At 64.8% G+C, this 24,962-nt stretch overlaps 4 protein-coding genes across 5 annotated transcripts in view; 1 reads left to right on the forward strand and 3 right to left on the reverse strand.

Annotated features, from left to right (window-relative positions):
• Positions 1 to 4,805, reverse strand: part of GNAI3 (G protein subunit alpha i3) — a 32,408-nt gene extending 27,603 nt beyond the window's left edge. The window contains exon 1 of the mRNA XM_069770825.1: positions 4,564 to 4,805. Coding sequence (XP_069626926.1) covers positions 4,564 to 4,681 — 118 coding nt within the window. The 5' untranslated portion in view covers positions 4,682 to 4,805. The remainder of the gene's footprint in view (positions 1 to 4,563) is intronic.
• A 791-nt stretch (positions 4,806 to 5,596) lies between these two features.
• On the reverse strand, positions 5,597 to 8,119 carry GPR61 (G protein-coupled receptor 61). Its single transcript, XM_069772144.1, has 2 exons — positions 8,020 to 8,119; positions 5,597 to 7,230 (listed from the first exon to the last, which is right to left on the reverse strand). Exon 2 carries the CDS (start codon positions 6,996 to 6,998, stop codon positions 5,661 to 5,663), a length of 1,338 nt encoding a protein of 445 aa, XP_069628245.1. The 5' UTR covers positions 6,999 to 7,230; positions 8,020 to 8,119; the 3' UTR covers positions 5,597 to 5,660.
• Positions 8,120 to 12,899: 4,780 nt separating this feature from the next.
• AMIGO1 (adhesion molecule with Ig like domain 1) lies at positions 12,900 to 15,993 on the forward strand. 2 transcript variants are annotated; one of them, XM_069771974.1, is made up of 2 exons: positions 12,900 to 13,386; positions 13,418 to 15,993. In XM_069771974.1, exon 2 carries the CDS (start codon positions 13,637 to 13,639, stop codon positions 15,191 to 15,193), a length of 1,557 nt encoding a protein of 518 aa, XP_069628075.1. In that variant the 5' UTR covers positions 12,900 to 13,386; positions 13,418 to 13,636; the 3' UTR covers positions 15,194 to 15,993. The 2 variants fall into 2 exon arrangements, with proteins under 2 accessions (XP_069628075.1, XP_069628076.1); XM_069771975.1 differs by having other exon boundaries at positions 13,554 to 15,993.
• Positions 15,994 to 17,291: 1,298 nt separating this feature from the next.
• On the reverse strand, positions 17,292 to 24,215 carry ATXN7L2 (ataxin 7 like 2). Its single transcript, XM_069771962.1, has 11 exons — positions 24,055 to 24,215; positions 22,509 to 22,583; positions 22,260 to 22,364; positions 21,876 to 22,065; positions 21,509 to 21,795; positions 20,615 to 20,697; positions 20,251 to 20,492; positions 19,969 to 20,149; positions 19,683 to 19,804; positions 18,215 to 19,055; positions 17,292 to 17,426 (listed from the first exon to the last, which is right to left on the reverse strand). Exons 1-11 carry the CDS (start codon positions 24,185 to 24,187, stop codon positions 17,412 to 17,414), a joined length of 2,274 nt encoding a protein of 757 aa, XP_069628063.1. The 5' UTR covers positions 24,188 to 24,215; the 3' UTR covers positions 17,292 to 17,411.
• Between the last annotated feature and the right edge of the window lie 747 nt (positions 24,216 to 24,962).

Consider the following 24,962-nt stretch of genomic DNA (forward strand, 5'->3'; position numbering starts at 1 on the left):
CACAACAAAGGTGCTGTGCTACTAGAAAAGCTACTTCTGCTTAGTGATATTATAAATAGCAGCAACAGCTTTCCCCTGATTTGCATCCCTAGAAGGCTCTTTTCTATGTTTTACCAAAACATGACCAAATCTTGTTAAGTACCAGTGCTGAGGAAGCTTTGGTGAATTTGGGGGAAAAAAAGGTTGGAAAAAATCAGTCTCAAAAAAGCTGAGGCCTCCAGGAGCAGTAGACCTTGCAGTTTGCTTGGTTAGTTATGTAAATGAAGGCTATTTTAGAACAAACTTATGCTTTTAATTATTTTTGCATGAATTAGCAGGACCGCTTCAACATAATTACACAGAGTATCTAAACCCAATAAAATTGTTAACAGGCTGAATAACGGTGTGTTTTAGGCACAAACAGTCCAACACTGGCTGCACCTGCACAGCCAGAGCCACAGAAATGCCATGTGCACAGACGAGTCCAGGCAGAGGAGCAAAACTGGCTGGATTTGGCAACAGGACAACTTTGTGCATCCAGCAACAAGGTTTGTCACTCAATGTCACACAAATACCCTCCCCAAGACACAAGCCAGCACAACACGCCAGACCTTCTGAAAGGCGCTGGAGAGAGGAGCTAAGGATACAGGCTAGCACCTAAACCAACCAGGAAGGGTTCCTGCGCCCTCTTCCATTTTGGCTGCTCATCCCAACTGGAAAAATCCCACAGGTTTCTATGTCAGCAAAATTGCATGTCTGTGCCTGCAGAATAGCATTTTCCTGGAGGCAAATTAAGAGAAAAGAGGCAGTGTTTAGCAGGGGGATTTGAGCAAGGACTCCCAGGCTGTTCCCAGCCTCCCAGGAGCACTGGCTTTTCTTGCAGAAGTGTTTACCTGCTGCTGCGAACTGGTGTGTGCAGTCATTCAAACCATACCCAGTGCCAGTTCAAGAAGAGCTGTTGATGCCATTTGCACACGAAGCAACAATTACATCACACAGGCAGAGGTTGGCATGACCTTGGGTCAGTCAGTATTCAATGCTCAGGTTTACTTTTGTTTTATAAAAAAACAAAAGCTTAGGAGTTGCTCAACATGCAGAGTTGTGAAAGGGAAACATTATGAAGTGACTTGAAATCCCCACGGAGAAGCTACCACACAAACAGCTCCAGGATTACCTTTACCCCAACAATCCCACAGTTATCAAGCTATGTGAGACCACCTCTGCCAGCACCCAAACCACCTCCTGGATGCAAGGTGCTGCAATAATCAAACCTAAGAAGCTCCTGGAAGAAGGGAGCGCACAGCTGAAATTCTCTCTCCTTCCTCCTCTGCCCAAGAAAAGAGGATGCTTATGGAAGAGGGGGGAAGTCAAATGCACCAAAAATCTGATTTTGGGTCCGTCGCTAACTCACCAAGCTCTCCTAACACCCAGGCTGGGTTAACACCAGAGCTGGGAAAGAACAACCCTTTGTACAAGCACAAGCCTTTTCTTAACCTACATAATTCTGCAAAGCCCAAACTAGGCCAGTTATTTTAACAGAGCTGGGCAAGAGCGTATGGACTCCAAACTTTATCTGTAAAGAAATACATTTCTTCTAAACTTCACTGCATCAGCAGTACTGCAAGAGGCTCGCTCCAGTTACATAAACCACCGCATGATCTCTTACAACCAGTTAATGATACGAGACACTACGTATCCTAGACATTTTAATACTATGTTATGAAAAAAAACCACTTGCTCAAACAATGGAAAAAGCTCATGAACTTTTCCATCAGCTTCTTGATGCCTTACTGAAAGGACGTTTTTCCCACTGCAGATATTTTTCTTCTGGCAATTAACTGTTTTGTTTTACCTGCACATTAACAGGGCTGCATGTGGGGAGAGCACATTTCAGCATTCCCTTTGATCATCAGGAATCATTACACTAATTTTTAAAGCTAGAAAACCATGACATTTGAGAGAGATTGTGGGTTATGGCCAGGTGCAAACCTGATCTGAGGTAGGTGGTTTTTTTAAATGAGGGTAGATACAGATCACTACTCCAGTGTCACATGGTGTGCAAGTCCAATTATTCCGGAAGAGCTTCTCTGGAATAACAGTGTGCCCAAGCCCTTACCTTAAGACAAGCTCAGGAGCACAGCAATCAGGTATTTTGCTGCCATCCAAAGTCAACAGCAGTCCAAAAGGCAGCTGCTACTTGTACTTTTAAAAGCCTCATCTAGCCTCTAATGCTTTGAAACCGATTATAGTACAATCTTTTGGATACTCCCTCCACTCTGTCATTTGCTGACAAGGTCAGACAGTCTTGGCCCCAAAGCCCTCAGTGCCTTTTCAGTATTGCCACAAAGAATACAATACCGCAAAGAAAAAACCTGACATACAAAAATATGAAAGAAGAATTATTCTGTCCAGAGAATTTGCAAGTGTTGCTTACTAACACCAAAACAAACACCTGGAAAAGAAAGGATTATCTTGACACGCAGCCAAGAAGTCTTCTACATACACACAATATCACACACCTCTTGCAAAGGTACAAGTAAAACCAGACTAAATGGAAAAAAAAAGTATTCTTAGGACAAGGATCACTTGTAAAGCAGAACTGTTCATTAACACATCCCATTCTAACTGGAGACACTCAACACCATTGTTCTGGTCCCCATGAACTGAATCTGCCTCCCTGAGATGGAGAGCATCAGCGTAACAAAAACAACCAACAACCCAGACGTTAGAAGAGGAGGACCTACGTGACCAGATGGTCCACCTACCATCCCACACTGCGCTGCCTGGTCCTGAGCTCACACGAAGCTGCAAAGAAACAGCACAGGAGTCAGTCCTTATCTGACAGACTTTAGAAACGGGCAGCTTTTGCCTCCTCTGCACTCTAGTTATCACTCATAAGAACTTCTAAACACAGCTACCAAAATGTGGACCAAATACAGCAAAAGTTCTCTCCTAAAGAGAGCCTGTAATTCTTCTAAAGAGAAGTATTCCATTCAGCTTTTCTCAAAGCCCACTAGTGCATTTTAGCTGGAAAAAGTAAGAACACAGAGAAGTGACACTTCCTTTCTCAGCTGTCTGTACATACAGAGACAGCAGCAGGGCAGCAACAACAACACTGGTTTCATACTCCTGCAAGCTCTGCAGAACCAGCTTAGCTATGGCAGAGTATGCCAAACTGAAATCATCTTCTGTGTAAAGTCAGATCCTATCAGAGGATCTGGGGCAGCATGAGGCCCAGAGCACCCAGCGTGATTACCATATCCCTGCCAAGGCAGCTCACACACCAATGTGGGCACTTCTAGCCTGAGAAACACAGGTGCCCAGGGGCCATTTTCACCTGACTACCTGATAAAAGGATTTAATTCCACTACCCCATCCTGAGCAAAAAGCTTAACAGTCAAGCCCCAACAACATACTCTCTGTATCCCACCAGGAGCAAGAATTCTCCCTTCCTTCTCTGTCCCACAAACCCAAAGATGAAAGAACACCTGCATCAGCCCAATGAGCACCTTCTGCTCAGAGCCCCAGCCCAAAGCCACCGGGGAGGGACCGTCCCCCAGGAGCAACCAGGAGGGAGCACTGGTAACATCTAGGCTAGAAACAGAAGAGTTATTTCATCAGGCAGCAGCTGGCTAGGAAAAAGCCCCACCCCAGGACAGCAGCACACTCCCCTTGCCCCGCTGTGAGGGCAGCCCAGGCGGTCACCTCCACCCTCGCCCCAGGGAGGGGATCAGGGACCCAAGGTGGGGTGATGGGACAGGACCATGCCTAGGGTCAGGGACCACGTGGAGAGCCAAGCCCTCCACAGTGACACAAAGGCAGAGCTGCCACTCTAAGTAACCCTGTCCCAGACCCCCCCTGGACTTCCCAGTCCCTCCCCACAGCTCCCCCAGGTTTCCTATTGGGATCCTGTCCCAGCCCTTCATTTTCCTCACACCTCCCCAGACCCCCCAGGGATCCCTCTGGCTTCTCAGGACCCTCCCCAGCCCCCCCACCCCCCATCCCTCTCCCCACCACTCACCCTCTACAGATCTTTCAGCCTCATGGTCCCCTCCTCATTCCACTCCTTGCCTCAAGGACCCCCTCGGACCCCCCTAAAGCCCTCCTGAGCCCTGGAAAACCCCAACACCCCCTTCCCAGGGGCTCCTTCTCTGTCTCCAAGCCCCAGAGACCTCACAAAGCCCTCAACCCTCCCGGTGCCTTTCCCCAGAGCTCCCTCGGCCCTCTCAAACCTCTCCGGGCCCCGGGGACGCCCCAGCCCTCTCCCACCTCCTCCCTGAGCCACTCAGGCCCCTTCCTGAGCCCGGGAGACCCACAAACGCCCTGGCTAACGCTTCCTGTGGCCGTTCAAGCCCCCTCCTCGGTGCACACACGCCGCGGCACTACAGACCCCAATCTCTGCCGTCTTCACCCCCCCACCCAAGCCCCCTCCTGAGATCGGGAGACCCTCATCTCCCCCCCCCCCCCCCCCCGAGACCCCTCCCACGGCCCTCTCACCCCCCAACACCCTCCCCTGAGGCACTTTACCGCCTCGAGCCCCCCCACCTCCCCATTCCTCCAAGCCGCCCCTAGCCCCCTCCTCACCGAGCAGCAGCAGCTTCACCTCCTTGGCCGCCTTCTCGCCGTCCTCTCGCAGGTTGCGGTCGATCATCTTACTCCGCTCCACCGCCGCCTTGTCCTCGGCGCTCAGCGTACAACCCATGGCGGCGGGCGGGCGGGCGGCCCAGCCGCCGGGAGCGGTATGGGAGCGGGGCCGGTGCGGGGCTGCGCCTCTCGCCTCCCTCGGCCCGGGCGGCTCCCTGAGGCGGCGCCGGATATCCGGTCGCCTCGCCGCGGGGCACGCCGGGAAATGCAGTCCTTCGCGTGGCGTGCTGGGAGTCGGAGGCGGGACTTCCGCCTCGGTATAGCGGGGAGTGACGGGAGTGAGGCGGGGATCGCCCCCTCTTCCGCCTCGGTGGAGCGGGGCATGATGGGAACCGGGAGGGTTGACGCGTCTCACTTCCGCCTCGGTGGAGCGGGGCATGATGGGAACTGTAGTCCTCGGGTGGGGGGGTCGGTGGGGCCCACGCCTGCCCCGGCCCCCCACCCGCCCCAGCAGCCCCACGTCCCGTTTCCAGCGCCCCCCACCCGCTCCACGCTCACCTCACGAGGGGGGGCTCTGGCCTCTCGCACCCCTCGAGGGACCGGCCTTGGCCCCACGGCTGTGGGGTGGGCACTGGGGGGGGCTGGGGCGCTGGGGAAGCGAGGGGTGGCCCCGGAGGGGACGGGCGGTGTCCAGGTTCCCCGGTGCTGGGGAGGGGGCTCAGGGGGACCCCGCTGCAGGGGAGCCAGAGGACCGGGGCCACCCTGCTCCCAGCCACTCTGGCTGTAGGGGGCCACACAGGGGTCAGGGGGACCTGGGGACCCCCCCCCCCCCCCGAGGACACCCTCCATGCCAGGACAGGAGTGACCCCAAAACCGGAGCCCCCCTGGCTCCCACGCTCGGCCCCACCATGAGACATTTCCCTGGGCTTGTGCCCACCTGCCTGCCTCCCCCCAAACGCAGTGGCCCTTCCCGGCGAGCGTCGTTGAACCCCCGAGCCCCCACAGCGGCGAGGACCCCCCACCCACCCCAGCGAGGCACTCAGACCAGCTGTCCCCTTGCAGCCATGTTTGCCCTCCAACCCCCTAGCCCCACAACGCTACAGCTCCGGTTTGGGAGAGGCGACCACCGGCACGTAGACCCCATCCCCACCACGCCGCTCCGTCCCCTCCACCGTGTCCTCATCGATCTGCCCCGGGATGCGAAAATCGACAGGAGGTTGGTCCCGCTTGGGGCTGGGGGTGCGGGGCCGGGGCTCAGTGGGACAACCAGTGCCCTGGAGAAACTGGAGGAAGTTCTCCTCGATGGAGCCCTCCCGGCTGGGCAGCCGCAGGTCCTCCTCCGGCGGCTGCTTGAAGAAACAAGTGAGGAGCCGTCCCAGCTCGCCCCGGATCTGCCGGTTGAGGCACCCGTAGAAGAAGGGGTTGGAGGTAAAGCAGAAGTAACCGAGCCAAGTGACCACGGTCTCGGCCGCCGGCCCCACCAAGGGTTGGGCGCTCAGGGCGGTGTAGAGGTGGAAGGAGAAGTAGGGCAACCAGCAGAAGAGGAATTGGCCCCCCACGGCCAGCAAGATGGCGGCCGCTTTGCCCCCCCCGAACGTCCTCTGTGGTGTGGTGCGAGGGGCTCCCGAGGTGGTGACCATGGTGGAACGGCTGCTGAGCGACTCGGAGCGACGTCGTGGCGTCTCCATCCAGGTGGGGAGGGGGCCGTGGTGCATGGCGGCCACCCGCGCCACCTTGAACATGCTGCAGTAGACCACCACGATGATGAGGAGGGGCAGGAGGAAGTAGAAGGCGGCAAAGAAGACCACAAAGAACTTGCAGTAGGGACCGCGGCTCCATTGCAAAGAGCAGCCACGGCCGGCGGGTGCCGGCGGTCGGTCGGGTGACAACCAGCCCAGCACGGGGACGAGGGAGGTGGCCACAGCTTTGAGCCAGACACCGACGAGGACGCAGGCTACCAGCCCCACCGTCATCCTCACCTCGTAGCGCATGGGGTGCACCACGTAGTAGTAACGTTCCACGTTGATGGTGGAGATGGAGAGGATGCACATGCTGATGAAGCAGACGCTGAGGAACAGGTAAACGCGGCACATGGCCTCGCCGAAAACCGGGCTGTCGAAAACGGCCGAACCAGAGAGCATCTCCAGCGGCATCAGGGTGAGGGCGGCCAAGAAGTCCACCAGGCAGAGGTGGAAGACGAAGACGAACTTGCGCAACGCCGGCGTCTTCACGATGACAGTCATGACGGCGGCGTTGCCCACGATGGCCGTCAGGTCAATGAGCAGCATGAAGAAGAGCCCCACCGATTTAGAGGCCACGTCTTTGGGTTTGCCGTCAGCTGTGCCGTTGGGGGGCATGGGACCTGGGGAGGGCTGGAGCCCCCGCGCTGCCCTAGAGCCATTCCAGGCCCACGGGGCAGGCAGGGAGGGCTCCATCCTGTGCCGCCGCACCGGCGCTCACCGGCCCATTGCCCATTCTTGGGGCGGCCAACGCGGGGCAGCCGGGCATTGCCAGGGGCTCACATCTTCGCCCGCCCTACGCCTGCCACCGGCCCCGGGTCGCGGTCCGGGGACGGGTGCTGTCACGTCGGTGGCACTCAGAGCACCCAAGGGTGCCCCCCGGCCCCGCTCATCTCCCTGCTCCTCGCTGCCAGGCAGCGCCGGGCACCTGTGGGGAAGGTAGAGCCATCAGCTGGGGGGGCACGACCCTGGGGGAACCTGTGATAGCCCAGGAGGGGTCTCAGCTCAGCTGTGATCCCTCAGCCGCAGCCCCCATCACCCCTCGGTCCCCGTCCATGACACCCCTCCCCACCAAACCCGTTTCTCAACCGAAAGCCTCATGCCCTCCAAAAATGAGTAATTCTGGGGCTAAAGCCCCCAAACTCCAACGTTTCAGCCCAAAACACCCCAGCGGGATCCTTCGCCCAGAGCCTGGGGACCATGAGGGGTCGCAGGGATGGGGGGGGGTATCACCGGCACCCTGAACGCCTGGATTCACCCCTTGCGCTTCGAGGGCCCTGTGTGAGCCCCCACTCTGAGCCCATCCCCCGGTTGGGTGCTGCAGCCCCCCACACCCCAGTGTGTGCCACCTGCTACAAAGCAGAGCCCAGGGTGCGGGTGGGGGGGCTGGGGACCACCCCGGAGCCCCCTACCTATGGGTGCTTCCCCAGCGGGGAGGGGGTCCCCATCCCCTGCACCCCGGGGAGCCCTCGAGGGGGGGAGGTTGCTGTCGGAAGGGGGGTGCAGGCAGTGGGTGCCCTCTCCCCTACCCGCCGGCCCCCCCATCTCCAGCAGCCCGGGGCGATGCCGCCGGCTGATGTCCCCTCTCCCACCCCCGAGGTAGGGGTGTCCCCCGCTGTGTCCGTCCCCCCCCGTCGGCCGCATCCTCCCCCCCCCACCACCCCCTCCTCCACCCCCGGGCATCGCCCCGGCGGGGCGGCTCGGCCGCGGCACCTACCCTGGGGGGCTGCATGGGGCCGCGGGCCGGGCCGAGGGCGGGGGGGGACCCCGGGCCGAGGGCGGGGGGGGTGTGGGGGGGGCCCGGACCGGGCGGGGGGGGGGGCCGGACCGGTCGGGGATGCTCGGGGCAGGGCCGGGGCTGGAGCCGCTGCGGCGAGGGATGCTCCGCACCCGCCCGGCTGCTGGGTCCTAAGCACCTCCCGTCAGCGCGGCGGTACCCCGGGCACGGCCCCCCCCCACCGGCCCCGCTGGACCCCGGGGATTGGGGGGGGGGGGCGGTTGGAGCCCGGCTTTTCCTCCCCCCGGGATGTGGGATGGCGGGTGGGTGTCGTCGTCGTCCTCGGTTTCTGCCCCGCGTGGTGCTTCGGGACTCAGTTTCCCCTGTCGCCCCCCAGGGGATGGGAGGGAGCTGGGGGGGGGGCACTGGGGGGGGGAGCAGCCCCACGGGGGCCATGGGGTGAGGAAGCAAACAGGGGGCTTGGGGAGGGGGGGAGGGACGGCACAGGAGGCACACTGGGGTGGAGGGGCAGTGGGAAGGAGGGGACAGGAGGCAGATCCACAGTGGGGGGCACAGAGTGGGGATGGGGATGGGTGCAGGGGGATACACAGGGCCGGGGGGGCTGCTCAGAGTGGCCGCAGAGGCCCCTGGCTCTGCCCTCCCACAGCCTAGTGCCCCTTCCCTTGCTCCCAGTTCAGCGACGGAGCAACTGGGATGGGGGCAGTGCCCCCCCCGTGCCTCAGTTTCCCCAGGGCACGGCCATTAGCTTACAAGGGGGATCCCCATCACTTCCAAGGACTGGCATCCCCCAAAAGCCTGCACAGGCTGTGAACTTCCTCCTGGCAGTGCTCTGGACCCCGGCCCATGGGTGCCCAAGGCGGGGATGTGTGGCCAAGTGGGCCCCAACCCCGGGGCTGGTGTGTGGAGGGTGGCAAGCAGCCAGCGGGCAAGGCGGGCAACGCGTGTCCCTGCCACAGGCCCCGTGCGTCACGTGCCCATTGCTAGGTTACAAGGACCCAAAAATAAATTCATCCAAACCACATTAGAAACGTGGGACCTCGGATGAACCAGCCCTGTCGTACCGGGGCCCGGCGACGGCTGCCGGTGGCTCCCCGGTCACCGCAGGCACCGGTCATGCCGGCATGTGATCTCCCGGCGAGCAGGAGTGCTGGCGACTTGTGGGGGCACCCATTCTGCCCAGCATCCCCCCTCACCTGCCCTGGATCCATCCCCTGCCCCATGCAGCAGCGTAGGGATCGATCCTGCTCCCCAGCATGGGGGAAAGCCCTGCCCCCCCCCCTTGTACTGGTTAACATGGGTGTAAAATCCAGGAGGGCACCCTACCCTGGGTGCCCACCCCACCCCGGGTGCCCACCCCACCCCAAGCTCACACCCCACCAGCCCCTGCCTCCTCCCTCCCTTGTGCGGGTGCAGGCGGGTGTTCAGCCACGCTGACCCCTCCCAGCACCCCGATGTTTTGGGGGTCTCTCATGGTGAGGAGATGCTGAGCCGGCCACCTGCACCCCGCAAGCCAGGAAGGACCCAGCTGTGAGGAGCATCACTCCCCCACTCTGGGTGTCCAGAAAGGGGAGCGGGGGGTCTCCACACCCCCCCACCCCTGGCACATGGGGTGCATTCTGAGAATGGGGGGATCCTGAGGGTTTTTCTCCTCCCAGGGGAAACTGAGGCAGAGAGCCACGGTTGCTCCTGCCCTGTCATGCCGGTGTCAGCGCCTGGTGCAGGCAGATTTATGGCTTTGCTGTTTCCTGCCACCGGCGCATCAATAATTCAGGGCCCGTGTGGCCGCACCACCGTGGCACAGCCTCGCAGCTGCCTGCAGATTCCTCCTGTCCCCCTCTGTGCCCCCCTCGCCCCGGGGGCACCCTGCGCACCCCCAGCCCCTCTGCCCCAGCTACACTGGGCACCCTCCCTGACACCTACCCCATGTGGGCCACCCCAAAAAGGTGCCTTGGCTTATGGTGCCCCCGCACTCTGATACCCCATCACCCTGACAGCCCAGCATCCCACTACCCCAGCACCTTGTCACCCCAGTACTCCAGCACCCCCAGTACACCATTATCTTGGCACCCCAGCACCTTGTCACCCCAGTACCTCAGGCATGCTGGCCTACCAGCACCCTATGACGCTGGCAGCCCAGAAGCTGGCACTGTGGCACCATGGCACTGTGGCACCCTACCCTCCTAGCACCCTGGTACTGAGCACCCCAGAGCCCTGGGATACCCATACCCCTGCACCCCCACATCCTGGCACCCCGGCACCCTGGCATACCCATACCCCAGCACCCTGCCACGCCGGCACCCTGGCATGGCCAACTGGCTTCTCCAGCTGTGCCTGCACAGCTGGACAGCCCTGGCCAGGCACGCAGGGTAAGTGTGTTTGCACATGTGTGTGCATACATGTGAGGGTGCATGTGTGCACATGCGTGTGTCTTGTGTGTGCGTGGCTGGCTGGGGGGGCCACGCACATGTGCACAAGTACAGCGGGTGCATCTGTGTGCGCGCACACACATGCAAACATGGCAGGTTTGCATGCGTGTGTGATCAGGGGGTGCACACGTGTGCACCCAGTGCATGTGTGCGTGCACGTGTCTCTAGCATGTGTGTGCGCACTCAGGCATGTGCACGCCTGCCTGTCTGCATGTGCATGCTGGCACCCATGTGCTCCCATGTAGCACACACGCTGGCAGCTGGGCAGCCGGCACCAATCCTGCCTGGCACGCCACCGGGGGCACAGTCTTGTGCCAGCTCCCCCCAGGACGCCTGGGTCCCCCCCAGGTCCCCACCACGGGTGGCACAAGGACAAGGTCACCCAGAGTCCACTGGTGGGCCGAGGAGGTTGGGGTGCGGGTGCTACCAGCTGGGGCACCCCCACTGTGGGGGGGTCTGGGTCCTGGGTGGGGGCCAGGCTGGGCAGCGGGTGCTAGGCAGGGATTAGCACCCGGATTAAAGCAGAGAAATTGAGGACGATCAAAGGACAAAATTCCCTGTCAGACAGGGTTGGGGGGGATGATGGCAGTGCAAGGGGCGGCAGCATGGGGTGGCACCCAACTGGGGGGGAGCATATGTTGGGGTGCAGGGAGCAGCCAGGGAGGGGTGGACAACAGGGCAAGGGACACCCTGGGGACACCCTGCTCTGTGTTGCAGGGGGGTCCCCTTTAATTACTGCCTCCCCCAATAAAAAGCTGCATCATCTCAGCGCGGTTTGTTCTGGCTCCTTTCCCTCTAATTTTGGACCCAAAAAACTAGCACAAATGTTTTGCATCTAAAAATACGCCCGGGAGGCAGAGACACGGCCATGTGCATGGCGGGGGGGCCACAGGGCACCCCTGCCTGGCTGGGGCAGTGGCACCCAGGGGTGCCCCTTGTCGGGGACCCCAGTGCAGGTTGTGTCCCCTCCATCCTAGGGATGGTGGGTAGCACTGGGATGGGGACAGTGCCGGGGAATTCAGGCTGGAACTGGGGGTCTGGGCCAGTGTCATGGGATGTGGGCCAGTGCCAGAGGACGTGGGCCAGTGCCAGGGGGTCTGGGCTGACACCATGGGACATGGGCCAGTACCACCAGCAGGTACCAGCAGAACAGGATGGGGCAGGTTCTGGGGCAGCACAGATGGATTTGGGATGAGGTTGGGGTTAGGATGAGGGTGGGATGAGGATGTAGGTGGGGCTGGGGCTGACATGGGATGAAGATGGGGATGAGGATGGGGAGGGGTATGGGGATGGGGATGAGGATGGGGACGGGATGAGGATGAGGATGGGGACAGGTATAGGGGATGGGGATGAGGATGAGATGGGATCGGAGGGGTATGGCAGTGGGGATGAAGATGGGGGACAGTGATGGGATGAGGATGAGGACGGGGCTGGGGCCAGGTATGGGGATGGGGATGAGGGTGAGGATGAGATAGGATGGAGAGGGGTATGGGGATGGAGAGGGGGATTGGGATGAGGATGAGGACAGGGACAGGGATGGGATGGGGATGATGGGGACGGAGACAGGGATGAAGATGGGGATGAGGATGGTGTGGGGATGAGGATGGAGATGGGGACAGGGATGGGATGGGGATGATGGGGATGGGGACAGGGATGAAGATGGGGATGAGGATGAAGATGGTCTGGGGATGAGGATGGAGATGCAGATAGGATGGGGAGGGGTGTGGGGATGGAGAAGGGGATGGGGATGAGGATGGGGATGGGGACAGGGATGGGGACGAGGGTGGGGACAGGTATAGGGGATGGGGGTGGGGACGGGGATGCTGTGGGGTTCGGGGATGATGCCGGGACCGGGGGTGGGTTCTTCCCGGGGGGGGCCACGGCCGGGGGGCGATGCGCGGCCCACGAGGGGTTAAGCGAGCGCTGCCGCCATTGGTCGCGGGCGATGCGGCGGCAGCCAATGGGGATCGGCCGTGCGCGGGGTGCGCCGCGCCGGGGCCGCCCCCAGACCCTGTCCCGGGGCCGCGGGTGCGCGCTGCAGCGGGCGCGGGGCCCGGCCCGGCCCGCTCGGCTCCTCTCGGCTCCGCTCGGCTCCTCTCGGCTCCGCTCGGTTCGGCCCGGCCTGCTCGTCTCGGCTCCGTCCGGCCCCGCTCGGCTCCGTTCGGCTCCGTCCGGCCCCGCTCGGCTCCGTTCGGCTCCGTTCGGCCCCGCTCGGCTCTGCCCGGCTCGGTTCGGTCCGGCTCGGCTCGTTTCGGCTCGGCTGGGCCGCGCTCGGGCTCCCCTGCCCGCCCTCCTCCGCACCGGCCCCGGTATCAGGCCCCGGTAACGCCTCGGGAAGCCGGGGGGGCGGGGGGGGGGGGCGGTGAGCATCCTCCGGCGGGCTCCGTCCGCGGCAGGGCCGGGACCGGGGGGGAACCGGCGGGGGGGGGGGGGGCGGTTCGAAGGCCGCCTCCGCAGCGCGGGGGGAGCGGGGCTGCGGCGGGCGGGAGCCCCGGGGCGAGCTGCGACCCGGGTGGGCAGCGACCCACGGGCAGGCTGTGACAGCCGGTGACAAAGCCACCCCAGGCTAGGACACCGGGTGACCGAAGCCAGCTCTTGCCGTGACACCAGCGGTGAGCAACGAGCCCGGCGTGCGCCGTGACAACGGGTGGGCGAAGCCACCCCGGGGTGCTGGCTGTGACATTGGGTGACCAAAGCCACCCCACGCCGTGACACCAGGGGACCAAAGTCCCTCCGTGGTGCTGGCTGTGACACCGGGTGACCAAAGCCACCCACAGCACATGCCGTGACACCGGGTGACCAAGCCACCCTGTGCTGTGACACTGGGCGAGCGGCTAGCTGTGACACTGGGTGGCCAAAGCCACCCCATAGCACGTGCTGTGACACTGACTGACAAAGCCACCCTGCGCCGTGACACCGGGTGACCAAGCCACTCTGCGCCGTGACACCAGGCGAGCAGCTAGCCTGGCACATGCTGTGACACCGGGTGACCGAAGCCACCCTATAGCACATGCTGTGACACGGGGTGCCAAAGCCACCCCACTCTGCAACACCGGGTGACCAAGCCACTCTGCACCGTGATACCAGGTGAGCAGCTAGCCCGGTGCATGCCGTGACACCGGGTGACCGAAGGCACCCCGTGCAAGCCAATCCCGTGCCCCCAGCCCGCCATGCCGGGGGTGGCGGGCATGCCGGTGCCCAGTCCCCAGCACCCATGTGACGCCGTGGGGCAGAGTGTGGCCATGGCGGGCTTCGGGGGGCCGGGGGCCCCACTGCCACTAATGCCTCTGCTGCTGGCGCTGGCACTGCTGTCACCATGGGGGTCTGCGGGAGGGAGCTGCCCCCCGCGCTGCGTCTGCGCCTCCAACATCCTGAGCTGCTCGCAGGCGGTGCTGAGCTCGGTGCCAGCCCCCCTGCCCCGCTTCACCGCCGTCCTCGACCTCAGCCACAACAACGTCAGCCGGCTGCGTGCCGACTGGGCGCCGGTGCGGCTGGCCCACCTCCACGCCTTGCTGCTCAGCCACAACGGGCTCTCCTTCGTCTCCACTGAAGCCTTCGCCCACGTACCCCACCTGCGGCACCTGGACCTCTCCTCTAACCGTCTCCGGGCACTGGAGGAGAACCTCTTCAGCGACCTGGCCGAGCTGGAGGTCCTCCTCCTCTACAACAATGAGATCTCCGCTGTGGATCGCACCGCCTTCGATAACCTCAGCCGCCTCCGTAAGCTTTACCTGGGGCAAAACCGCATCGCCCGCTTCCCACTGGAGCTGCTGCGCGATGGCAGCCGCCTGCCCCAGCTGGCCCTGCTCGACCTCTCGGCCAACCGCCTCCGCAGCTTGCCCGTCGGCGAGCTGCAGGCACTGCCTGCCTGGCTGCGTGACCGCCTCTACCTACATGGCAACCCACTGGCCTGCGACTGCCCACTTTTCCAGCTGGTTGCCCGTGGTCGTCGCCGCCGGTTGAGCGCCGTGATGGATTTCCAGGAGGAGTTGCGGTGCTTGCTGCCCAACACCCAGGCGCACGTCGGTATCCTCGCCCTGGCCGGCCGGCAGCCGCTCAACTGCAGCGAGGCACGGGAAGCGGTGCTGGAAGCCCACCTGGGTGACACTGTCACCCTCAGCTGCGACACCCGGTTACGGGGGGTACGTAACCGGCACTGGGTGACGCCGGGAGGCGAACGGGTGTTGGAGGAAGGGGGTAACGGCAGTGCCGCTCTCCTGGCGAACGGCAGCCTGCAGCTGCGGGCGCTGCGCCCCGAGGACGCCGGCACCTACTCCTGTTGGGTGGCGGGTCCCCTCCTCAATGAGACCCTTTACGTGGAGCTGCTGGTGCACAACTTCACCCTGCACGGTCCCCACGACACCCTCAACACCGCCTACACCACTCTGGTGGGCTGCATCCTCAGCGTGGTGCTGGTGCTCATCTACCTGTACCTCACCCCTTGCCGCTGCTGCTGCTGCCGGGGTGCCGACAAGCCGCCGGCTCCCCGCGATGACAGCATCAACTCCTCCGTCCTCAGCACCACCCCCAACCACGCTGCCGCCGGTGTCCCCGGGGAGCCTTGCCGGTCCCGCTCGGCCTCTGCCACCGGCCCGGGGCAGAACGGCAGGTTCAAGGTGGGGGGCACCCCCCAGCCGCCCCCCCGGCACGGCCCCAAGGCGCAAAGGAAGGTGTCGGATCCAGACTCAGTCAGCTCCGTCTTCTCCGACACCCCCATCGTGGTGTAGGGGGGGACACACGTTATGGGGACAGTCCCCAGGGACAGCCCATGTCCCTGCCACTGTTGAGACTTGTCCCCAATGGATGCGCTGCGGGCAGAAGGGGCAGCCTGGACCCCCACTGCCGTGTCCCCAGCTTGGGGACACACACACACCATCACCCCCCTGGACTGAGCATCGCTGCTGTCCACCCACACCAGCCTCCGCCAAGGTCACCGCCACCGTGCCAGCACCGTGGGACCACGAGGGACAAGGGAGCTTGTGCGGGGACAGCGTGGCCATAGAGCCGGGGGGCACTGGCCCCACTGCCCGCTGGGCACCGCAGGACCACGGGTGACAGTGCTGGTGACAGCACCCAGGCTGGCTCAGTGGGTGCCCCCCCCCCCCAGGGACGGCAGCACTGGGAGCACCCACAGGCTGCGGCACTGGGGGGGGGGGCTCCCGCTTTGGCAGGGCAGCCGCCCCCTCCCCACAGTGCTGGCCCCCCACCCAGAGCCCTCCCTGGCATGTGTATCCCAAAGCATGAGTCCCACTGGGGGAGCATGTGCCACCCCGGCCAGCTTTTGGCAGGGGGGAACACGTGGGGCATGTCACCCCACAGGGTGCAACCCCTCCCCAACACCCTCCTGGCCCCCCCATGCAACCCACAACTGCAAGCAGAGTCCTCCCCCAGGGAGTGGGACCCCAGGGGCTCCGGCACCCTAAATGGGGGTATCCCTTGTGCCCCCCCGGCCCTGTGCCCCCACAGCCCAGCCTGTGTCCCCCATGTCCCCCCCGCGCTGGCAGCTGCCCGCTGATGCCTTGGCCAAAATAAACGTCTTTTCCCATCGTGCCTGCGCAGCCCTTGCCCGGTTTTGGGGTGCTCCAAGGGTCATCCCCGAAACGGGGTCCCCTCGCTGGGTGCAGGGGGGTCGAGGACAGGGACAATGCCACCAAACCAGCCCTGTGGAACCCCCCCGGGATGGGGGGGCGGGGGGGCAGGCTGGTGGCAGTGGGAGCAGGCTGAGCCGGGGCCCCTGCTGCCACCCTGGCCCCCTTCTGCAGTGGAGGGGGGCGGTGCACGGGAGGGCTGGGGTAGCAAAGGGTTTGGGGGAGGGGGGGCTCACCCCAGTATCCTGGTCACCCCCCTGTGTGCCCACCGCAAGGCCCAGCCGATGCTGACCCCATCCCCATCAGGCTGTGCTGGGAGGGGGCTTCTGTGCAGCCGCCCCGTGCTCACCCCCCACCCCATTGATCCCCTGCCAGCACCCCTCAGAGCCCCTCTGGTCCCCAGAACCCCACTGACCCCCCCCCAGCACCCCACTGAGCCCCTCTGGTCCCCACACCAGCAGCCCACCAACCGTTATGGTGCGTGTGTCCCCCCCACCCCCCCTACAGTCCTCTGTACCTCTCCCACCCCACCGCCCCCCCCAAGGACCCCCAGCACCCCTCCCTCCCTACTGCCCCCCATCCATCTCCCCTCGGGGCGGGTCCTCACCGGGGGGCGGGGTCATACCGGCGGGGGTGGGGCCTTACCTGCTGGGGCGTGGCCATGCGGAGGGTGGGCGGGGCTTGCCGGTCCGCAGAGGACACTGATGGCGGGGGAGGGGGACGACGCCCCCCGTCCCTGCGGGGCTCCTGGGACACCCCCTCCCCGTCCCCGTCCCCGCGGGGAGAGCCAGGGCCACCGGGATGACATCCCTGTCCCTGGGGGGACACCCCAGCCCTGCCCCCTCCCCCGCGACCTGGGGACACCCCAGCCCCTGCTCTGCCCTCGCAGGGCTTTTGGGGACACCCCACAGTCCCCAAACACCACGGGGACCCCCAGGACACAGCCAGGCCCCCTCCCCACCTTCTGCACTACTTGGCTTTTTTTTTCTTTCTTTCTTTTTTTTTTAAAAAAAAGAAACAAAAAACAGCAATAGTAATTCTTATAAATATCCGCGGCCGGCAGCGGCCGCCGTGGTGGCCCGGTGGCCAGTCCTGTGCCGGGATTCCCCCGGCCGCGGCCGCCTCCTCTCCTGGGGGCTGGTTTAGCAGCAAGAGAACAGAACTGAGAGTCTTGAGGTATTTTTCTGGAGGTTGGTTTTTTCCTTCTTCTTTTTGTTTCCTTTACGGGGTTCTGGGCTTTCCCCCGCCCCCCATCAGCTTTTCAGCATTTTCTGGTGGGGGCTTCCTCACGCCCATGGTGGAGGGACGTGGGGGGACACCTGTGCCCGGTGGGGGGGTGGCCCCGGTGGCCCCTCTGTTAATGGGCTTTAGACTGCGGGAGAGGAGATGCTGGGTCAGCCGTGGGGACTGACCCCGTGAACAGGGGGGTGGCGGAGACCCCGGGCCCACGGTGTCCCCTGATCAGGTTAGGGTGTCCCCAGAGGGAGCATCCCCCGCCATGGATGAGTGTGGCCCCAGAGGGTCCCCACCTCCTCCCCCACCCAGGGTTAGGATGTCCCCAGAGGGTCCCCACAGCATCCACCATCCACAACCAGGATGTCCCAGGACCCAAGACCACAGTGTCCCCTACTTGGGGCCAGGAGGTACCCAGAGGGTCCCCATGGTGTCCCCCACCTGGGATGGGGGTGGCCCAGAAGGTCCCCATGGTGCCCTCCACCCAGAGCCACAGTGTCCCTAGAGGGTCCCCACTGCATCCACCACCCATGACCCAAAGACCCAAGACCACAGTGTACCCCAGTGTCCCCTGCTCAAGGCCAGGGCGGACCCAGAGGGTCCCCATGGTGTTCCTCACCTGGGGCATGGGTATCCCCAGAAGGGTCCCATGCCATCCCCTACCTGGAGCCATGGTATCCCTGTGGTGTGTCCCCCCCCAGGACCAGGGTGTCCCTCATGGGTGCACACAGGCAGCCCCAAGCCCTGGGAGAAGGTGGGTCCCACCTTGTCCCCTGTGAGTGCTGGTAGCCCTGGGGGGGCTCCTCATTTTGCTGCCTCACACCCTTCCACTGCTCTGCACCCCCAGGAACACCCCAAACACCCACTCCCACCCCCCATCTCAGCAGGGACCCCCCCCAACACAACCCCCACCCATCTCAGCCCTACCTTCAGGGCGCTCCGCTTCTCCTCGAAGCCCAGGGGGGTCCCCGGCTTCTTCCTGCGGACAGAGCCGCCCGAGTCGGGGGGGGCCGAGCCTGGGGGTGGCAGTGGGCCAGGCAGGGGGGGCGCAGGCTTGGGTTTGACAGGCCGGCAGTACGTGGCCGCGTTCTTGCGCTTCTTGACCTCGTCCTCGGAGATACAACGGGGGGGCAGTGGCAACCCCGGTCCATGCAGTGGCGAGCTTCGGGGGTCCACGGCGGCGGCACTGGGGGGGCCGCGGCAGTCCGGGGGGGCGAGCCGTTTCACCCGCGTTGCACCATTGAGGACAGCGGTGGAGGAAGAAGCCGGGCAACCCGGAGGGGTGGGTTTCGTCTTGCCGGGGGGGGCCGAAACCTGGCAGCCGGTGTTTTTGCTTTTGACCCCGTCCCCCAAACAGGTCCGTTTATAGGGGGGGCCACCGGCGGCCAGAGGGGGCTTCCGTTTGCGGGTATCCGGATCCGTCCCGCCGACCGCTTCCCGGGCTCGGGAAGATTTGCTGGCCTTGGTGGAAGGCAACTTGCTGAAGGAGGGTGAGGGGATGTTGGCCGGCAGCGGGGAGGTGATGGACTGACTGCCGCCCCCCCCGCACTCCGGCTGGCTGCAGGCGGCCGCCGCGTGGGGGGACCCCACCGTGTAGTTGAGGCTGGCAGGGACCCGGCCCTCCCGGGTGCCGGGGGGGGCCGCCGATGATGACGAGGTCCGTGTGGGGGGTGAGGGGGTCGAGGCGGCTGGGCCGCAGGGAGGGGTGGTAGGGCTGGGGGGGGCCTGGGGGGTGTGGAGAGGTGGCTCGGCGGCCGGAGGGATCTTCCTGTGGGAGGGGAGGGGAAGGGTGAGATGGGGCCCCCCCAAATCCCTGCTCCCATCCCTGCACCCCACCACCTCCCCTCTGATTCAGGTAGGGAGGGGTGAGATGGGATACCACCCCCACATCCCTGCTCCCATCCCTGCCCCCCACCACATCGCCCGATTCAGGTGCGGAGGGTTGAGACGGAGCCCCCCCAAATCGCCACTCCCATCCCTGCCCCCCACCACATCCTCCCACTTTAGTTAGGGAGGGGTGAGATGGGACCCCCCCAAATCCATGCTCCCATCCCAGCCTCCCAACACCTCCCTCCCAATTTAGGTGGGGAGGGTTGAGACGGGGCGCCCCCAGATCCCTGCTCCCATCCCTGCCCCCTGCCACATCCTCCCTGATTCAGGTGGGAGGGGTGAGACGGGACACCCCCCCCTCAGATCCCCGCTCTGATCCCTGACCCCTGCCATGAACCCCCCAATTCAGGTGGTGAGATGTGAGATGGGACCTCCCTCAAATCCCCGCTCCCATCCTTGCCCCCCCACATTCAGGTACACCCCACTCCATGCCATGCTGGGACCCCAGGGAGGGCAAACCTGGCACCCAGCAGCACCCCCCAGCACCCACTGCCCCCCCCCTCACCTCCACATGTGGGAGCTGAGGTGCCGCTCCAGCATGGAGCCCAGCGCCGAGCAGAAGCGGTCGAGCCGCCGGTTGAAGACGTAACAGCCCGGGCTGACCAGGCGGCTCCCAAAGGTGCAGAACTGGGGCGGGGGGATACACACACACACGACACAGTCAGCATGGCCCCCCCAAGCCCCCCACCCAGAGCATCCCACCCGGCACGGGGCTGGCAGCGGGATACAGGTGGATGGGCTGATGGCAGGGCTGGGGGGTCCCCAACCCACCCCGGGGTCCCCTCACTCACCGCCTGGGGTCGTGGGGGGCGCGTGGGGGGGCGGGGGGGCTCCTCGCCCCCCTCTTCCTCGCTCTCCTCGCTCGACACCCGGCTGCCCGCCTTGGGCAGGGGGAAAGGGAACACCCCCGTGCCCCCTTCCCCGGAGGCAGCCGGCGTGTCCTCGGGGTCGCTGTCGGAGGAAAGCCGGGCCCTGCACCACAGAGGGGGGGGCGGGGGCGGTGAGAGATTTTTGGGGTGCCCGATATGGGGGGTGTCATCATCCCCCTGCCACCCAGATGCCAGGGTCCTTACCTGGGGAGCGGGCAGTGGGAGTGGGGTGGCTTGGCTCGGCAGGGAGAGGTGCTGGGGGGGCCGGCGGGGAGCTGTGGCAGCGAGGAGGGGTCCTGCTGGGAGGGGGGCAGCGGTTCCTTCCCGGGGGGGCTCCTCTCCTTCGGGGACTCGCCCTTGCGGGAGCTGGCCTTCAGCTCGGCCACCAGCACGTCAAAGTCCTTGGCCCGACCCTGCACCTCGCGGCGTTGGTGAACTGAGTGGATCTGTGCCGGGCGACAGTGGGGAGGGGGTCAGGGGGGGTAAGAAAATACCCGCAGGGACCCCCCCTAAAAACCCCTGGGCAGGATGATGGTGTCCCCCCACCACCACCCCGGCATCCCGCTACCTTGCAGGTCAGCAAGCGGGTGCAGATCTTCTTGGTGTCGGGGTTGAGAACGCCGCACTGCCTGTTCAGGTCGCACTCCTTGCCTGTGGGCAGAGGAAGGAAGCGGGATGCCGGGGGGGGCCTGGGGCCCGAGCTGTATTGGGGGGGGAACAAGTACTTTGCCCCCCCCGCCCCAACGTCCGACCCCGGTTGAGGTTTCCACCGGTGTAGATGGCAGGATGAGAGTGGCGGCAGCGGCAGGGGGGCACAGCCTCACCAGGACCGCTGCTGGCTGGTCACGGTGGGGGGGCTCTGCGGGGGTCACCCCAACCTACCCCAGCCAGGGCTGGAGATGGAGACCCCCCCTCCTCGGAGCAAGAGGCCACAGCATCCCCGCTCTGAGCAGGGAGGCGGGGGTGAACAAAAGTCCTGAAAGTCACCCTCTGTGGGGCAGGGGGGCCACCATCTCCTGGCCCCCCCTCCTTTTTGCCCCCTCCCCAGGGCGAGCCCCCCCTTTCACCCCCAGCCTGGGTTCTGCTAATGGCATAGCTCACTGTCGCCCAAGAGCGCCCACGAGCACCGTGGCATCTGTCCGACTCCCATATCTGGGGGGGGATTCAAGGGGGGGGGGTTGAACCCTGGCTCACGCTCTTGCCGCACGCCGCCGCCGCCGTTCCTCCGGGCCAGCTGGCACCGCGGGCAGAGACCCTAAACCTGCCGGGTGAACGGAGCTGGGGTCAGGGCACGGCTCCTCCAGATTCAGGAGGAGAGGTGGGAGATGCCCCCTCGGTACCTACCCCGCTGCCAGACCCGGCCACCGAAAGAACGGGACCGGGATGCCGCGCCGGGATCCGGTGCCGTGCGGCACCGACCTGCCGCCCCCACCCCGTCGCCGGCAAAGAAAGGGGGACTCACGCGCCAGCTTCTTGTGGGACCTGGGGGGCGGCTTGGAGGCGCCCGCATCCTTCTCCCCCGGGGCGGGCGCGCTCTCCGGTTTGCACCCGGGGCCGTCGGCAGGCATCACCGAATCCCCCCCGACCCCGGCCGACACCGGGGGCTCTTTCGGCACCGCGGCGGTGGCGGGTTTCCCCAGGGGTTCCTTGGAGTTGGTGGGTACGGCTTTGGGGGGCACCTTGATCCCGTGCCCATCCGGTTTGGGGATGCTGGGGATCTTCTCCAGATTGACCACGGGCACGAACAAGCTGGGGAGAGAATTTGGTGGGGGGGTGTCAGAGCGGCCCTGTGGCAGAGAAGGAGCCAAGCCACCTGTCCTGGCACTCACCAGAGGTTGTTGTCCTTGTCCGGCCGCTCGGGCAGGGGCTGGACTCGCCCACGAGCACCTGGGGGCTTCTCCCGCAGCACCTTGGCCGCACCGGGGGTCCCGCCGGCTGCCAGCTGCCCGTTGACGGCGACGTGGCACTTGGCGGCGGCGGCGCGGGCATACAGCTTGCTGAGGGGGCCGTGGCGGCGTTCTGCCGGGACAGGGTGGGATGGGGTGGTGGGGGGAAAGCCTGGTGTTAGCCCACGCTGAGGGTCCCACCGCCGTGAGCCCCCCAACCCTGGGCTGTGCCAGCACAGCTGCCTTCCCCTGTCCCTCCCGATGCCGGAGGGGATGTTGTGGTGGGAGGATAGCCATGCCCGGAGCCCCCCCACCGCCCCGGCTCACCGCAGTGCTTCTGGAAGGCCTGGGGCTTCACCACCTGGCTGCAGTGGTTGCAAACCACCAGGTAAAATTCGTCATGCGCCGGGCAGTGGCCAAAGATGTTCATGTCTGCAGGGCGAGAGTTCGGTGAGCAGTGCAGCATGGCTCTCACCGGGTCTCGGTGCCGTGGGAAGCATCACGGCCTGAGGGTCCCAGCTGGAAGGCAAGCACAGCCCCAAAACACCAGGTTTTCTCCCAAAGGAGGGAGCTTACCTTCCTTAATCAGGGTCATGGCGTCCAGTTTCTTGCCGCTGCTCTTCCCACTCTCCTCCAGCTCCGACCCTGATCCTGCCAGAGACAAAACCTCATCAGCAGTGGCCGGCACGAGGACAGTCCCGGCTTCCCCTGGCTACATCCAGCATCAGGTGCAGGTGCCAAGTCCTCGCCGCCGGCAGCACCGCCGCTCCCGGCCATCAAACGCTGCCAGCACTCCCCGAACAATTAAACCGGCTAAAATTAGACGAGAGGGACGGATCCATCCTGGGATCAGGGTTGGCCCCATGGCGTGCCATCACCTCTGAGGTCCCCATCCCGCCACCCCATGCCAGACCCTGCCAATAGCCCACCACCAGCGGGGTGCAGGCACTCCTGGGGACATCCCACAGCTAGGATGTGACCGGTGTCAGCCCCCACTACCCAGGGGACACCCCGGGGACACCTCTGGGGACACCCCGGTCCCCATCCAACCATGGCCCTGCAGCCGGCATCCTCACTGGCCATGCCTGGCAGGTGTCCCAGCCCCAGCTGGCTGCATCAGGCTCTGCTGCGGGAGGAACAGTGTCCACCAGGCCAGCGGTGACGGTGTCCTGGCCAGCCGTGTGATACTGGGTGCCCAGTGCCATCCAGCAGTGCTATATTGGGCACCCAGTGCTGTCCAGCTGTGCCATACTGGGTGTCCAGTCCATCCCCAGTCCTATCAGGCCATGCCATACCAGGTGCCCAGTCCTGTCCAGCCATGCCATACTGGGTGCCCAGTCCCATCCAGCCATACCATACTGGATATGCAGTCCTGTCTGGCTGTGCCATACTGGGCACCCAGTCCCATCTGGCCATGCCATACTGGGTGCCCAGCTATGCACAGCCATGTCAGGAGTGCCCATGCCCCATCCAATCGTGCCGAGAGCCCACGCCGTGTCCGCCAGCTGGCTGGTCCCATCTCAGCCATGACATGGGGCACCAGTAGGGCAGTGCCCACGCTGGCGTACCTGGTCCGGGCGTGCAGAGTCCACTGGGGCAGTGTCCAGCTCCCCAGTACAGGGCACCTGGTTCCCAGTGCGTAGGGTATCCCAGTGCCCAGCATGTGATGCCCAGTTCCCTGCCTGGGGCACCTGGTACTCACCGCCTGGTTCCCAGTGGCTGGTCTGGGGCAGCCGGTGCCCTCTGCCCAGTCCGGGCTAACGGCAGCAACTGGTTCCCAGTCTGGGCTACCCAGTGCCCACCGCACCCGGGGGTATCTGGCACCCGGTAACTGGCTCCCAGTAACGGGCACAGGGCTCCCAGTGACCAGACTGGGATGCCCGGTGCAGAGTGCCCGGTTGTCGGTGCCCGGTGCGGAGCTCCCGCTTCCCGCTGCCGGGTTCCCGGTGCAGGATGCCCAATTCCCGGTACCGGGTGCCCGTTGCGGGGCGCCCGCTCTCCGCCTACCGCGCGGCGGCGCTAGGACCGGGGTGGCGGGGGGGGAGGTGGGGGGGGGGCGGCGGGCGCGGCTCCGTTCGCGGCAACCCCCCCAGCCCCCCCGCCCGCCGCCGCCGCCCCTCACCCGGCTCGGCCGGCGGCCCGGCCCGCTCCACCCAGGCGCTCCAGCTCTGTCCCGCGAACTCGTCGAGGCTGGGCAGCCGCCGCTCCGCCGCCGCCGCCGCCATCGCCGCCGCCGCGCGCCCACGCGCCGCCATCGCCGCCGCCGCCGCCGCCGCCGCCGCCGCCGCCGCGGGAGCGCGCCCCCCCCGCCGCCACCGCCGCCGCCGCCGCCCCCGCCCCGCGCACCCCCGCGCATGCGCCGCGCGCCCCCGCCCGCCCCGCGGCACCACGGGCGGTGTAGTCCCGCCGCCCGCCCCGGCCCGCTCCGCCCCGCCCGGGGGCTGCCCCGCACCGGCGCCGTCCCGGGACAACCGCTGCTGTGGACGGGCTGGGGGGTCCCTACACCGCTATACCGGGCGGGGGACCCGCGGTGATCCCCGCACGGGGCTGGGCACCCGGGGGCGACGTATAGTCCCTATAGGGGACTGGGGACCGGGGGGGACATATAGTCCCTATAGGGGACTGGGGACCCGGGGTGATCCCTATAGGGGACTGGGAACCTGGGGGCGACATATAGTCCCTATAGGGGACTGGGGACTCCGGGGGGTGATCCCTACATGAGGCTGGGGACCCGGGGGTGACATATAGTCCCTATAGGGGACTGGGGACCCGGGGTGATCCCTACAGAGGACTGGGAACCTGGGGGGGACATACAGTCCCTATAGGGGACTGGGGACCCCGGGGACGACACATAGTCCCTATAGGGGACTGGGGACCGGGGGACACACATAGTCACTATAGAGGACTGGGGAGCCGGGGTGATCCCTATGCGGGGATGGGGACCCGGGGGTGACATGTAGTCCCTACAGGGGACTGGGGACCGGAGGGTTATCCCCATAGGGGCTGGGCACTCGGGGGTGAGATATAGTC

Source organism: Haliaeetus albicilla, chromosome 26, assembly GCF_947461875.1.
Source record: "Haliaeetus albicilla chromosome 26, bHalAlb1.1, whole genome shotgun sequence".
In the NCBI taxonomy this organism is placed as follows: Eukaryota; Metazoa; Chordata; class Aves; order Accipitriformes; family Accipitridae; genus Haliaeetus; species Haliaeetus albicilla.

What these genes read in the sequence shown, in the direction of transcription:
- GPR61 (XM_069772144.1), bottom strand. Translation starts at nt 6,998, where the DNA reads ATGGAGCCCTCCCTGCCTGCCCCGTGGGCCTGGAATGGCTCTAGGGCA.
- ATXN7L2 (XM_069771962.1), bottom strand. Translation starts at nt 24,187, where the DNA reads ATGGCGGCGCGTGGGCGCGCGGCGGCGGCGATGGCGGCGGCGGCGGCG. An exon ending in CATGACCCTGATTAAGGAAG is followed by an intron (nt 22,365 to 22,508) that starts GTAAGCTCCCTC and finishes CTCGCCCTGCAG; the next exon opens with ACATGAACATCTTTGGCCAC. An exon ending in GTCCCACAAGAAGCTGGCGC is followed by an intron (nt 20,698 to 21,508) that starts GTGAGTCCCCCT and finishes CTCTGCCCACAG; the next exon opens with GCAAGGAGTGCGACCTGAAC.
- AMIGO1 (XM_069771974.1), top strand. Translation starts at nt 13,637, where the DNA reads ATGCCGGGGGTGGCGGGCATGCCGGTGCCCAGTCCCCAGCACCCATGT.